Source organism: Amblyraja radiata, chromosome 4 (genome assembly GCF_010909765.2).
Source record: "Amblyraja radiata isolate CabotCenter1 chromosome 4, sAmbRad1.1.pri, whole genome shotgun sequence".
NCBI lineage: Eukaryota > Metazoa > Chordata > Chondrichthyes > Rajiformes > Rajidae > Amblyraja > Amblyraja radiata.
In genome coordinates this window covers 26,839,257-26,853,762 of record NC_045959.1, presented here as the reverse complement: position 1 = coordinate 26,853,762, position 14,506 = coordinate 26,839,257, and the positions used below count along the sequence as shown (strand labels likewise).

The 14,506-nt window shown below is 45.3% G+C and overlaps 1 protein-coding gene across 1 annotated transcript in view; it reads right to left on the bottom strand.

The window, feature by feature from the left end:
- The window catches only part of angpt1 (angiopoietin 1), a 131,710-nt gene that overhangs the window by 25,633 nt on the left and 91,571 nt on the right, over positions 1-14,506 (bottom strand). Inside the window, exons 4-5 of the mRNA XM_033019125.1 lie at positions 12,221-12,453; positions 5,748-5,863 (exon numbers count right to left, since the gene is read on the bottom strand). Of these exons, the coding sequence (XP_032875016.1) occupies positions 5,748-5,863; positions 12,221-12,453 (349 nt within the window). The remainder of the gene's footprint in view (positions 1-5,747; positions 5,864-12,220; positions 12,454-14,506) is intronic.

Sequence of the window (14,506 nt, the reverse complement as noted above, 5' to 3'; positions counted from 1 at the left end):
AGGGCCCACGGCCGAAGCCTCGAGTATGTGCGCACGTGCGGCCGCCAAGAAATTGTGTCCCCCGCCACCCATGTTTTGATAGCGATTTCCGTGCCTGGTGCCTTCAACTGCTTGCCCTGAACTCCAGAGCCCCCTCTCCGCTCCCTCACCTGCCCTGATCCTTGCATCAATGAGGCTCCCGGGCTGATTAGCTATTTTTGGGGTCAGCAGGAGACATGAATATCGTAAACCTAGCCAGGAACCTTCAATCTGGTGGGCTGTAGACTGGATGTAAATCTCTCTGCAGACGGAGATTAACGATCCACCCCATTTCCCTTGTGTCTTGATAATTTATAAAATGTTGGTAATAAATTGTCAATTTATTGCAATGCTTTCTTTTGAAAAGTGGCAGAGATTAAGCCAGGGAGGGGACTAAGATCATATCACTCCTCGAAGTGCCACAGAGGGACCTCAGCAGTGACTAGCCCATTGATGGATTTCCAGGCACCTTCTCCCCAGCTCAGCCCTGTTGATAAGTTGGCTTCAGGCTGCAACCAAGCCCATCACTCAGGCCTGACAGCAGCTAACGAGGGCAGCCAGTCACTCAGTTTGTAGCTGTGGCGATAGATGTCTGTGCGGGGGATTTGACAAGTTTCCCCTTCAGACCCCCTTGCCATCCCAGACTGCACCCTGACAGGTCAAGTGTGTGGGGTCGTCCCAGAGTTGAGAGTGAGCTGCCACAGGCCGGTACCGTGTAGTGTAAAAGTGGATGAAACAATGCTTTCGACTTTAGAGATATAGCACGGATGCCTACAACAATAGAAGTTGGGATGTAATGTTAAAATTGTACAAGGCATTGGTGAGGCCAGTTCTGGAGTATGGTGTACAATTTTGGTCGCCTAATTATAGGAAGGATGTCAACAAAATAGAGAGAGTACAGAGGAGATTTACTAGAATGTTGCCTGGGTTTCAGCAACTAAGTTACAGAGAAAGGTTGAACAAGTTAGGTCTTTATTCTTTGGAGCGCAGAAGGTTAAGGGGGGACTTGATAGAGGTCTTTAAAATGATGAGAGGGATAGACAGAGTTGACGTGGATAAGCTTTTCCCATTGAGAGTAGGGAAGTTTCAAACAAGAGGACATGACTTGAGAATTAAGGGACAGAAGTTTAGGGGTAACATGAGGGGGAACTTCTTTACTCAGAGAGTGGTAGCTGTGTGGAATGAGCTTCCAGTGGAAGTGGTGGAGGCAGGTTCGATTTTATCATTTAAAAATAAATTGGATAGGTATATGGATGGGAAAGGAATGGAGGGTTATGGTCTGAGTGCAGGTAGATGGGACTAGGGGAGAATAAGTGTTCGGCACGGACTAGAAGGGCCGAGATGGCCTGTTTCCGTGCTGTAAATGTTATATGGTTATATGGTTATATAAACTTGTACGTCATTGGAGTGTGGGAGGAAACCAGAGGACCGAGGGATCGAACCCGGGTCAATGTGCTGTAAGGCAACAACTCTAACACTGCTCCACTGTGTCACCACTGTACCAATGCTCGCCATGTATCAGCACTGGGTTCTTCATTATAATGGAGATCTCAATGAGTTCAAACTGTTTCTCCCATCCACCCTGCACGGTTGTTGCAGAATCCTGGCTCCAGACAAATGAGCTCTTGTGAATTTTGGAGGTGTCTTTAGTAGGCCTAAGAGGAGCAGGAAGCTGAGACAATCTGGATGTTCTGGCCTCCCAATACCACCCTCACCAACTTCTCCCAGCCCTTCCCTCACTATTTCTCTGACTGCTGAGGATGATTCTCCCAAACACAGACTTAACAACCTTCCAGCAAGATGTCCCAGCCTGCTTCATAAGAGCTTTACCAAGCCTGGCAGTGTGTGCGACTGGGAGATATCAGGACAGGCCGCGTAAAACTTCGACAGAGGAAAGTCTTAAGGAGCTTGGTAAGGGTGGAGGGAGAGGACAGAAGGAGGACGTAGGAAGGGAATTCAGAAAATGGAGCTATTAAATGTGGGGATGATCAGGCACCTGCTTGAGGATATTACGGCAGATGGACAAAATGAAATGAGGAGAGTGAACTGGAGTGGTGCAAGGAGGGGGTTGCCATAGATTAGGGCTGGGGGTAACTGAGATGAGGATGGGTAAGAACAGAATTCTGCTCCGTACACTTCAGTCAATTCTGACGGATTACAATAGGGACACACGGAACTGCAGAAGCTGGAATCCTGAGCCAAACCTGGCAACCAGTCCTTGAGTAAGTCAGCAATCCTGCACCATCCACAGATACTGCCTGACCCACTGAGTTACTCCAGCACTTTGTGTTTTGCAGACTGATTACAAAGAGATTTAAGCTTAAATAAACGTGCAATTCTAGATAAAGCAGGCCATATTTCTTAGTTAAGGTAGCTAGTGGTTGGCCGTAGCACACATAACAGTGAACAGCAGAAAGCTCACAAAGTCCGCGTAATGTCATTGGGGAGCGTCACCGGCAATAATGCAGCTGTGCAGCCTGTCCTGAGTTGGTGGAAGTTTAATAACTGTTGATAAATTTCCTCCATTTGATAGAAGCCCTATCGGGAGCCGTAGCAGATTGGGTGTGAAGACTGGGCTTGAGGATTAAATTACCTCATAGCACCAGTCTAATACTTGGCACTGTTCACAGAGTAATTTAAAGCCTCGTTATTCTCTCCAAAAGACCTATTACTTAGTTATTTGTATCTTATGATCTGTATAAAATAAATATAGTGCTAATGGCAGCAAAATGTGGCGTTGAAATTAATAATAGTGAATTGAGTCAGGGGACCTTATACATTGTGAGGTGCTCCATAAGAAAATATCGACAAGGGAATTGTTTGTTGAGTTCTCTCCTGTGTTAATGCCGTGATTTTTGTCCGATATTAACAATCATTTTTACTCCCGGGTGATGTTATGAGGTGATTGGGACCAGTCTGAGGTTTTAGTTTCAGTCACAGGGAGAGAATGGAGAGAGCAGGTTTGCATTCCCCAGAGTGGTGGACGCTGAGGGGTGGCCTGACAGAAATCAACAGTTATAAAAGGGACCTATAAAAATATTTTTCCCATGATAGGGATGTCCATGTTGGGTCTATGGTTGCAATGGGACAGTATGTTTCTCAACAGCAGAGGAGGCCATTAACCAAACCCCACCTCCCCAAGCCCTTCACCCCAAGTGTGCTGGAACACTGAAGAATCCCAAGACTAAGACCACACCTAGAGCCCCCCAAAGTATCACCTCATTAATGTGACTTTTTCAAATGAGATATCTTGGTGGGCACATCCTCCAAATCATCAGTACAGCAACAGCAAGGAAAAATGTTCCCGATGTTGGGGGTCCAGAAGCATGGGTCACAGTTTAAGAATAAGGGGTAGGCCATTTAGGACTGAGATGACGAAAATCTTTTTGACCCAGAGAGTTGTAAATCTGCAGAATTCTCTGCCACAGAAGGCAGTGGAGGCCAATTCCCTGGATGTATTCAAGAGAGAGTTAGATAGAGCTCTTAGGGCTAACGGAATCAAGGGATATGGGGAGTAGGCAGAAACGGGGTAGGGATTTTGGATGGTGATTGCTGGCTCGAAGGGTCAAATGGCCTACTGCACCTATGTCTATGTTTCTATGCAACAACAGATTTATATTGGTCGTTTAACACAGTAATTCAACATGTGATACTAAGCCAAGATATTAGGGACAGGTGAACTAAAGCAAATGAGGAGAGTGAGCTGGGGTGGAGCTGGGTCCAGGCAGCTGAGGAGGAGGGAGAGGTGTGGAGAGGTGTGGAGAGAGGGGAGGTGGGAGGGGGGGAGTGGAAGGAGGAGGCGGGAAGGGGGTGTGTTGAAGAGTTCCAAAATTAGACCTAGGCACAAAAGAGGGAAAGGTGGGGGAGGAGGTGTGGGGAGGGTGTTCCAGAGCTGGGCCCAAGCAGCTAAAGGCACAGCCCCAGTGGTGGAGTAATGAGAATTGGAGATTAGCAAGAGACTGGAGTAACAGTGCAGAAAAGCCACAAAACTAAAAATGCAATTACCAGGAAAGAGTTAAATAGAAGACATTGGTGCCTGCGATCACTATCATGTCATCAATTTATTGCGTAAAAAACTAATAGGATGTTTGGAACATGTTGTTTTGACTTTGCAATATAAGTTGATGAGTTTATTTGTTACATTCAAAGATTAACTGTAACTTGGCCCACAAATTTTAAATTTGTTCCAAGTTGCAGGAATTTGCAAATAACTGGGATAATTAGTTTTTAAATGAAGAAGAATGAACAAATAAACTAATTTCAGTCTGATTTATACCTGGAACACAAAGGGTCTGTGGTATTGCAAGGCCAGCTATCAAACCATGTCAACCTGTTAGTGTGTGTGTGTGTGTATACGAACTAATTACAGTCTGATTTATTCCTGACACATACAGTGTATGTTGTATTGCGAGACTCACTTTTAATCCCTGTCAATCTGTTTGTGTGTGTTTCTATGAGATGTGTGCATGTGTCTATGTATGTGTGTGAGTTGTTTATTTGTGAGGGGTGATGTGTGTGTGTGTGTGTGTGGTGAGTGGGGCAATGATTCTGTGTGTGTGTGTGTGTGTGTGTGTGTGTGTGTGTGTGTGTGTGTGTGTGTGTGTGTGTGTGTGTGTGTGTGTGTGTGTGTGTGTGTGTGTATGTGTGGTGTGCGTGTGGGTGGTGTGTGTGTGTATGTGCGTGTGTGTGTGTGTGTGTGGTGTGTGTGTGTTTGTGTGTGTGTGTGTGTGTGTGGTGTGTGTGTGTGTGCGCGTGTGTGTGGTTTGTGTGTGTGCGCGTGTGTGTGTGTGTGCGTGTGTGTGTGTGTGTGTGTGTGATTTGTGTGTGTGTGTGTGTGTGTGTGGTTTGTGTATGCATGTGCGTGCGTGCGTGTGTGCGCGTGTGTGATTTGTGTGTGTGTGTGCGCGTGTGTGGTGTGTGTGCGCGTGTGTGTGCGTGTGTGTGTGCGTGTGTGTGTGTATGTGTGTGCGTGTGTGTGTGCGTGTGTGTGCGAGCGTGTGTGGTGTGTGTGCGCGTGTGTGTGCGTGTGTGTGTGCGTGTGTGCGCGTGTGTGTGTGTGTGTTGTGTAGTGTGTGCACGCATGTGTGTGTATGTGGGTGTATGTAGTGAGTCTACTGGTAATTGATTACAATTGGTCACAGCTCTGCACTGTTTCAGCTGGTGACGCAAGGCACCAGGGATCAAGATTGCGCAGAACATACGGAAGGAAAATATACTGCATTTTCCAAATTTGCGGAGGGGTACGGGGACACTCTATGGTCTGAAGCTCATAGAGTTATACAGTGTGGAAACAGGCCCTTTGGCCCATCTTGCCATGCCAAACAAGATGGCAGCTTGGAGTCAAACCTCAGATCATTCAAGAGGCTGCCAGGATTCACGTGGCCCAGTAGAAATGTGGAACCCAGGGGCTGATGTTTCTGGAGCCAGATGCTCATTGCGGTAGAAATGATTGGTTTGCATTGTGCTTCTGCCCAGCAGGGCTCTAGCCCAGCCTCTTCTGGGTAACCCTTAGGGGTACAGGAGTCTGTGGTATGTAAGGTGTTGTCACACATATACCCCCACCCCTCATTTGCTCACACTCTTCCCTCTCATTCACCCCTAGTGCCCCCAACCTACACCCATCAAATGGCTGCCCACTGTGTCCACAGCCCACAGTGCCCTGTAACTGTTAGGATCACAAGGCCACTGTCAGCCAAAGTCACAAAGCGGGATTAATGCAAGCGCCTTGCCTTCCTGGTTTCCGACATCTCGGCGAGACGAATACTGTAGACACCACTCCTGTTGTGACCGGCATGATAGGCCTCTGCACAGTCCCGGAATAGCTTGTCCTCCATGGCGGATCTCCCTGCGATTGGAGAGAGGAAAGGGAGATATGGTCAAGTGGGCTGGTGTGCTGTGTGATGGCAATCCTGGCTGCTCTTTGCCTTTGATGAAACCAGCCTCATCCAGTCTAGATCTGAGCGCACATTCAAATCATCCCAGCACCATAGGGAGGGAGGAACACTGTACTGTGAGAGAGGCAGAATTTATGGTGGGAGGAACAGCATTGAGGAAAAGTCAAACTGTGGAAGGGGCAATGCTGAGGGGTTGCCACACTGAAGGACGGGCGGTATTGAGGGAATTCTCAACTGTGGGAAGGGCAGTACTAAAGGAGTGGTGCACTATGGGACGGGAAGTACTGATGTAGTGTATATTGTGGGAGTTGTACTGGTGGAGCGCCTCACTATGGGAGGGGTAATGCTGTCAGAGCATAAAGCCCCTGTCCCACTTAGGAAACCTGAACGGAAACCTCTGGAGACTTTGTGCCCCACCCAAGGTACCCGGAGGTTCCCGGAGGTTTTTGTCAGTCTCCCTACCTGCTTCCACTACCTGCAACCTCCGGCAACCACCTGCAACCTCCGGGAGCTGCACGGAAACCTTGGGTTGGGCGCAAAGTCTCCAGAGGTTTCCGTTCAGGTTTCCTAAGTGGGACAGGGGCATTACATTGCAGGAGATGCAGTAATGAGGGAGCATCATGCATGGGAGGGTTAAGACTGAGGGAGCACTGTGGTAGGGCACTGCTGAGGCCTTGATAAACTGTTAGAATGTATGTCGTACTATTGCAGCAGCAGCAATACATAGTTGGAGCCAATAGAGCCGGCTGCATGGCTTGTAAAAGAGCAATGGAGTTTTGCACAGGTATCCTGGGCAAAAGTTTATTTCTCAATCAATGTGGGCAAAATGGTCCATCATTTATTGAATCTTACAAAATGCAAACTCTCTTGTGTGTTCCCTTCATTACACATGTTTCTAAGATACAGCCGGGGAAACAGGCTTTCGACCCATCGTGGACACCAAACATGAATCATCCATTTACACTAATCCTACATGAATATCCTTTTTTCATTCTTCTCACATTCTCAGCAGCTGCTCCTGGATTCTTCCACTCACCCACATGCTCGGGCAAATGTGTGGCCGATTAATCTATTAATTTGCCCTACTTTGGGATGTGGGGGAAAACCCGAGCACAACCATAGGAGGACTCACAAGCTCCACACAAGACAGCTTCCAGAAGTCCTGTGCTGCCTGTAAAACCCCTTGAGACATCTTGAAGCTACAATGAACATTACAGAAACCCAAATCCTCCCTTTTTTATTTGACAGATTGTCAAATATAATATTACTTAATTATCTTCTGGCAACCACACAGCCGTTGGATTTTTGCTATGATATAATATCACATCATTCAATATCTGATTGTCTTCAGGAGGAGAGAATAAATACTGCTGCCCGCAGAATTGACTTGTCAGCTGACCAACTAGGGGGATTTGTGTTGCATGCTTCATTTGATCATCTTTCCATTGATATCACTATTTGCAGTTATCTTGTACCCATAGGATTGAATTGCTTGGGTTTTTGAATTGCTTGAATGTTGGTATTTGAGTTGAATTGCTCAATCATTACTCTAAACAATATTTTTCCAGTGGATTCAGATAGAGTTGACAAAATTAATTTGTTACAGTTCTTTCCAACGTGGAGTTGTAATGTTTGATTTAAAATCCATTAACTAAATTCAGCTGTTAAATAAATGGATGCAAACTACTTTATGTGAAGAACTGTGCTAAAATACTCAGAAGCTTTCATTAATATATTACGACAACCTTGAAACATTTATTTGTTATACTACACTCTTGGAGTGATATATCTTCTTCAAGACTTGAGCAAATGAAATGAACCTTGGTCCATTGAGTGGGATTTGTCTGTTGACGATTCTTCAGATTCTTTAGAAATTATTTGGCATTGAATACTGAGGCAGAATTGCAATGGGAGCTATGTGAGACTTTGTGGAGGAGATCTCACAAACATAGAATCTGAAAGATTATAAATTTGATTCATTTTACCTTGAAATAACGTAATTTTGGAGAACATTAGCCATGAATGGAAGAGAATGAAACCATTATCAACTTGTAAGACAAATTAAATTCCTGTTTTAAAGTTTATTTTGAAAAAAAATATTTGTCCTGTTCTCTCAATGAAGCTTAAGAGAAAAATAAATAATTTAGTCATGCCTGTTTAAAGTGGAAGACAAAGAATGAAAAGTCAATGGGGTAAATTCTGTCTTGAGATATTCCTAATCTGATCAGATCCATCGGTGCCAGGGATTTGGTTTTCTTACCATCACTGACACTATTGGCACATTACAGATAACTAACAGGTCAGCGTTTAACATGCTTCAAATCAGAGCTATTAGAAACTTTGACACATACAGGTTATGCTTATTATGTAACATGAATAGGGATTTCTCCTCCCCAGTGCACTGTGTCAATCACTATACCCATGTTTATTCACAGAGCTCAACATCTGAAAATAATAACCATGTACGGACTGACTGATGACAGGGACGGCCGAGTTAGGACCACTCAGCAACTGTGACAATGAAGGAGATCGGTGCATCACTGCCCCCTGCCAGCCTCAGAAGCATCCGATGAGACCTTCAAGGAAGTTCCTGGCCAAGGTAAGGTAAAGTCCTGAAAAGTCTTGAGCTCGGTTGGAGGCCAGCTGTGTATGCATGCAGTAGGTAGTACTGCTGCATTGTGTTTGTGGGATCTTGTTGTGCATAGATTGGCTGCTGTGTTTGTGCTGAGGAGGTGGTAAAGATGGATGCAATTACGGCTTTTAAAAGACACTTGGACAGGTACATGGATAGGAAAGGTTGGGACAGATACGGGCCATGCACAGGCATTGTCACAATCATAGTGTGGAAACAGGTCCTTTGGTCTAACATGTCCACACCGACCAACATGCCCCATCTACACTAGTCCCACCTTCCCACGTTTGGTCCATATCCATCTAAACCTACCCTATCATGTACCAAGATGTTTCTTAAGGCAGTGGGACTAGCTTGGCTAAGCATCTTGGTTGGCATTGATCAATACGTTGATTGGTCTGAAGAAGGGTCTCACTCGAAACATCCCCCATTCCTTCTATCCAGAGGTGCTGGATGGGCTTATGAGTTACTCCAGCATTTTGTATCGATATTCGGCATTGATGAGTTGGGCCAACAGGCCTGTTTCCGTCCTTTAGAGTTCTATGACTCAATGGCATAGTGTGGTCATTAAAGTTGCTATAGAAATGTGAGATTGCCTATAAATGGCCATTGCAGACCAGTTCTGTTTTTACCACCCCCCGTGGTAAAACCACCTTTCCTCCTCCCCTAAAGCTACATCTTAATGGATCAATAATAGGATGATTTTATCTGCTTCAAATACAGCAGCTGAAATAAACCATTCCCCATCTGAGCATGGTGTGTGGTTTGACTGACAGGCTGGTCATTGAGAACTGTAGCCCTGTGGAGCAGTTGAAGTCAGAGGAACCATTATTTTAAGAAAACAAATTCACATTAAATAACATCACTCAACATCAGCATTGAGCTGCCAGCACTGTAATAACAACAGGATGTTCAGTGCATGCAGTTGACTAAAACATGGAAGACCTGGAGGCGAGATCCCACTGGTCTGATGAAGTGTGATTAGAAAAACTGCACTCCTCCACCACTTGCCTCCTCAATGGTCTTGGTTAAAGAGCACCAACATCAATCCCACTGTTCCTGTGTGTATTTAAACTCTTGTGTTCTTTAAAATAACAGAAGACATGACATTGTATCCACGCTGGTCAAATGCTAGGGGAATTAATGCAGTCAGTCCACTGAAGTCCCTTAGTAGGATGTACACGTCAGCACGAGAGGCAGGGAAGGGAGGGAGGAAGGGATCGCAAGTGGAGAAAACTGAAAGGCTGAGAATCAGGTGGAGACACAGAAAACAGACACCAGAGGAACTCAGCGGGCCAGGCAGCATCTGTGGAAGCAAAGAGCAAAGAGAAAAAAGCTTTTTTTCCCCAGATTCCAGCATCTGCAGTCTCTTTTGGCTTTATAGAGAAATACAGATGCAAGGGTAAAGTGGAGGTTGTGACACAGGCAGGCACTCAGGAAAAGAATGGGAGGGAGCTAACTGAAGGCACAGACTGGTGCATGCACAGCGATAAGAACATAAGACCATAAGACAGGAGCAGAATTAGGCTATTTGGTCCATCGAGGCTACTCTGCCATTCAATCATGGCTGATATATTTTTCCCTCTCAATCCCATTCTCTTGTTTTCTCCATTGACAGGCATTGTCACAGTCATAGTGTGGACCAACAATCTATCAAGAATCTATCAATCTCTGCTTTACAAATACCCAATGACTTGGTCTCCATAGCCGTCTGTGGCAATGAATTCCACAGATGCACCACCCGCTGGCAAAATAAATTCCTCCTCATCTCCATTCTGAAAGTATGTCTATTTATTCTGAGGCTGTGCCCTCTGGTTCCAGACTCTCTCATTACTGGAAACATCCATTCCAAGTCCACTTATTTAAGCCTAGAAGTAGGTGTGACTTCTTTTGGAAGCCCCATTAAACAGAGGTAGATTTCAGCAGCAGCGCTGTTTCTGCAGATCCTTAATATGCTTCATGATCGTTCCTTTGCCCCACCTCCTGTATATGTCCCTGGCAACACAGTGCGAGATTTAACTCTTGTCCTCATCATTAGCATATAAAGGGCCAGAAGGAGGCGTGGGACAGAGGACATGGAATTGATGAGGCAGCAACTACCCCGATAATGGCCATTCCCGCTCTTGTAAATGGAGAAGCAGGGAGGCTCTGACATTGGCTTGAGTCTACGCAGAGAAAAAATAAATCGTTTGGCACTTGGAGGTTCATTAGGTGTATTTAATTTGTAACTTCCACTTTTGGCGATGATGGAAATTTGGTGGAAGGAATGCCTCTGCTTTTTCAATAGCTCACCTAAGAGACAGCAATGATTCAAATTTGGACTAGTTCAACAATGGTCATCTTGTTCTGTCGTCTTTCACTGGCCCCTATTAGGCCGTCCAACATGAGAAGGCAGAGCTATAAGGTGAGAGAGGGAATTCTGAGCTCTGGAGTTTCCTCTTCAAACCACCTCCACGCCTCTCCCTGCTTCTTAAATCATTAGAAATAACCTCTTTAATCTGTCATCTCCAATGTGGTTCCATGTCAATATTGGATATCACCCCAGTGGATTTTGTTGTATTAAAGGAACTATATAAATACAAAATCTTGGTGCTGGTGTTGACAAAGGTTCACTCCGCCCAGAATGGTTGAGGGACTCCTCCCAAACACTTCTGGGGAAGTGCTGACTCTGCTGAGAACTAGCATTGACTCACTTTTGTCTACCTGAACTTGTCTTCCAGTACAAGAAGATGTCCGCAAGGGAACGCTGTCGACTGACACATCCCAAGATGCAGAAGGACATGCTGAGCCATGCACCAAAGCTCAATGCAGCCACCAAAAGGCTTTTTATAGAAGGTCTACAGTCCAGGATCCTCCCACCACTAGACACTGAGGAGATGGGCCTGGTATAACAGCCCCCTTAAACACCTCAAAGTTGTATTGTGTGATGTAAAAATTCAAATAGCATTAATGCATTTTAACAGTATATACTTGTATGATGGTACAATGGGTGACATTTTAGAGCCACAATGGCGCAGTTGGGTTCTGTCTGGGTACCCCAGTTTCCTCCTGTGCTGGTTTGTAGTTTAATTGGCCTCCCTAAAATTGCCCCTAATGTGTAGGAAATGGATAAGAAAGTGCAATGACATAGAACTAGTGTGAACGGGTGATTGAGAGAGTGTGAATCTGTGGAATTCTCTGCCACAGAAGGTAGTTGAGGCCAGTTCATTGGCTATATTTAAGAGGGAGTTAGATGTGGCCCTTGTGGCTAAAGGGATCAGGGGGTATGGAGAGAAAGCAGGTACAGGATACTGAATTGGATGATCAGCCACGATCATATTGAATGGCGGTGCAGGCTCGAAGGGCCGAATGACCTACTCCTGCACCTATTGTCTATGTTTCTATGTTGATGGTTAGCATGGACCCTGTGGGCTGTAGGGTCTGTTTTCATGCTGTATCGCAAAACTGAGCAATGAAAGAAAGATGTGCAGCTCGTTGATCAGGCGACTCTGCCGGAGAACCAGGTCCTGGAGGTTCCCTCTCTCCTGCTTCAGGCTCTCCATCTCTTCCTTGTGCTGGCCTTCCATGGCCAGGAGTTTCTGCTCCAAGAAGCTGACAGTGGGTGTGGGCATTGTATTTCCTATAGATATTTTTCATAAGTAAAATGCATTTTAGAATGAAAGGAAGGTCTGCTCACCCATTTCCCGTGAGACCAGTTGGAGGAGGTTGTGTACAGTCTCGGCCAGTTGCTTGTGCTGCTTCTGCAGGCTGGTGTTGTTGATGGTGGCCCAGCCCAGCTGCGTCTCCAGCTCGTTGATCAGGCGACTCTGCCGGAGAACCAGGTCCTGGAGGTTCCCTCTCTCCTGCTTCAGGCTCTCCATCTCTTCCTTGTGCTGGCCTTCCATGGCCAGGAGTTTCTGCTCCAAGAAGCTGACAGTGGATGTGGGTGGGTTGAGGGGCAGGGGTGGAGGAAAAGGAGATTTGGAAATACAGCAAACCCTTGTTACCAAGTCTTCATAGGAAGAAGCCATAGCAAAGAGACAAAAGGGACTCGGCTTGTACACGCTAGAATTTAGAAGATAGAGGGGGGACCTTATAGAAACTTACAAAATTCTTAAGGTTACACAAAAAAGCTGGAGAAACTCAGCGGGTGCAGCAGCATCTATGGAGCGAAGGAAAAAGGCAAAGTTTCGGGCCGAAACGTTGCCTTTATCCTTTGCTCCATAGATGCTGCTGCACCCGCTGAGTTTCTCCAGATTTTTTGTGTACCTTCGATTTTCCAGCATCTGCAGTTCCTTCTTAAACAAAAAAATTCTTAAGGGGTTGGACAGGCTAGATGTAGGAAGATTATTCCCGATGTTGGGAAAGTCCAGGACTTGGGGTCACAGTTTAAGGATAAGAGGGAAGTCTTTTAGGACCGAGATGAGAAAATCGTTTGTGGTGAATCTGTGGAATTCTCTGCCACAGAAGGTAGTTGAGGCCAGTTCATTGGCTATATTTAAGAGGGAGTTAGATGTGGCCCTTGTGGCTAAAGGGATCAGGGGGTATGGGGAGAAGGCAGGGATGGGATACTGAGTTGGATGATCAGCCATGATCATATTGGATGGCGGTGCAGGCTCGAGGGGCCGAATGGCCAACTCCTGCACCTATTTTCTACGTTTCTATGTTTCTAAATTGTCATGATTTTAAAATAATCTTTATTCCTACAAATGCTCACAATCACAGGATACCCCACGCATCCTCAGCCAATAAAATGCCCCCTATAATGCCCTCTTATAGAATAGGAAAGGTAAGAGCCAAAATGCATGTGGCAAGCTCCTACAAACAGCAATGCGATAGTGGCCCGATGATCTGTTTTGTGTGATTTAATCACGGAGTTAATGTTATCTGGCAATAAGGGACCGTGGCAACTTGTGAGGAAGATCAGGATCATCCCAACAAATGGATGGAAGGATTAGAGCAAAATCTACCCACAAAATAAATTTAAAGGTAACATGTAGATTTGTTGTCATACGTCCCAGCCTGCCCTGCTAAATTGCTGTTCCATTGGAGCATCATTACTTCCAAGCTTCCCCTCCAACACAACCCTGACCAGGAAATATATTATGGGTCCTGCTTCACCACTGGGTCTAAATCCTAGACCTCTTCCCCCGACAGTGCTGATGGGAACACCTTCACCAGGACTGGGGCAGTTCAAGGAGGAAGCTCACAAAGGCAATTAGGGATGGACAGTAAATGCTGTCCTCGCCTGCGATGCCCAGAACTAATAAATGAATAATAAAATTAAAATTGTCAGCCTGTGAAGGAAATTGTACTGTTGAAGGGGTTTTATTTTTGCATAAATAAACACGCTACAAGAACAGTGTTTACTTTATATGTAAACAGACAAGCATGCTCATCCTCACAAACATTTCACTGCAGTTTTTGGAAATGATATCACACTGTTACTTGGCAATCCCTCCCTGATCCATCTCCTTTGTTTAAGAAATATAATAAAATACCATCAGATCCTTTTTTTCACCAACAGATCACCAAAGCAGATGATCTGGCCATTACCAATTACTCCTTAGGGGGTCTTGCTCAGAACAAAATTGACCACTTCATCTCCTATAATACAGCAGTAGCAGTGCTTTAGAAAGTAGTCCCTTGTATGAAAAGTGATGTTGATGTCCCAAGATGTGATGGAGTTTGAAACTCTGATTTCGTAAATGGAAGGGGCTGATGCAATGCTCACTATCAATGTCCCTTTATTCCAGTTGAACTGTAATTGAAGTTAAGACGATGCTTCAGAACGGCAGCGAATATCACAGCAGCAACGTGTCCTATAGTTGATGTCGGTCCAGTGTTTAGAAATGACTTTTGTGAGCAAAATTTTCAACTGTCAAAATAATGTGCAACAGGAACCAACTGGAATTGGGAAATATCATATTTGCCCCTTTGAGAAAATCAATGGTAATTGGAGAAATGGAAAGCTTTTATCATT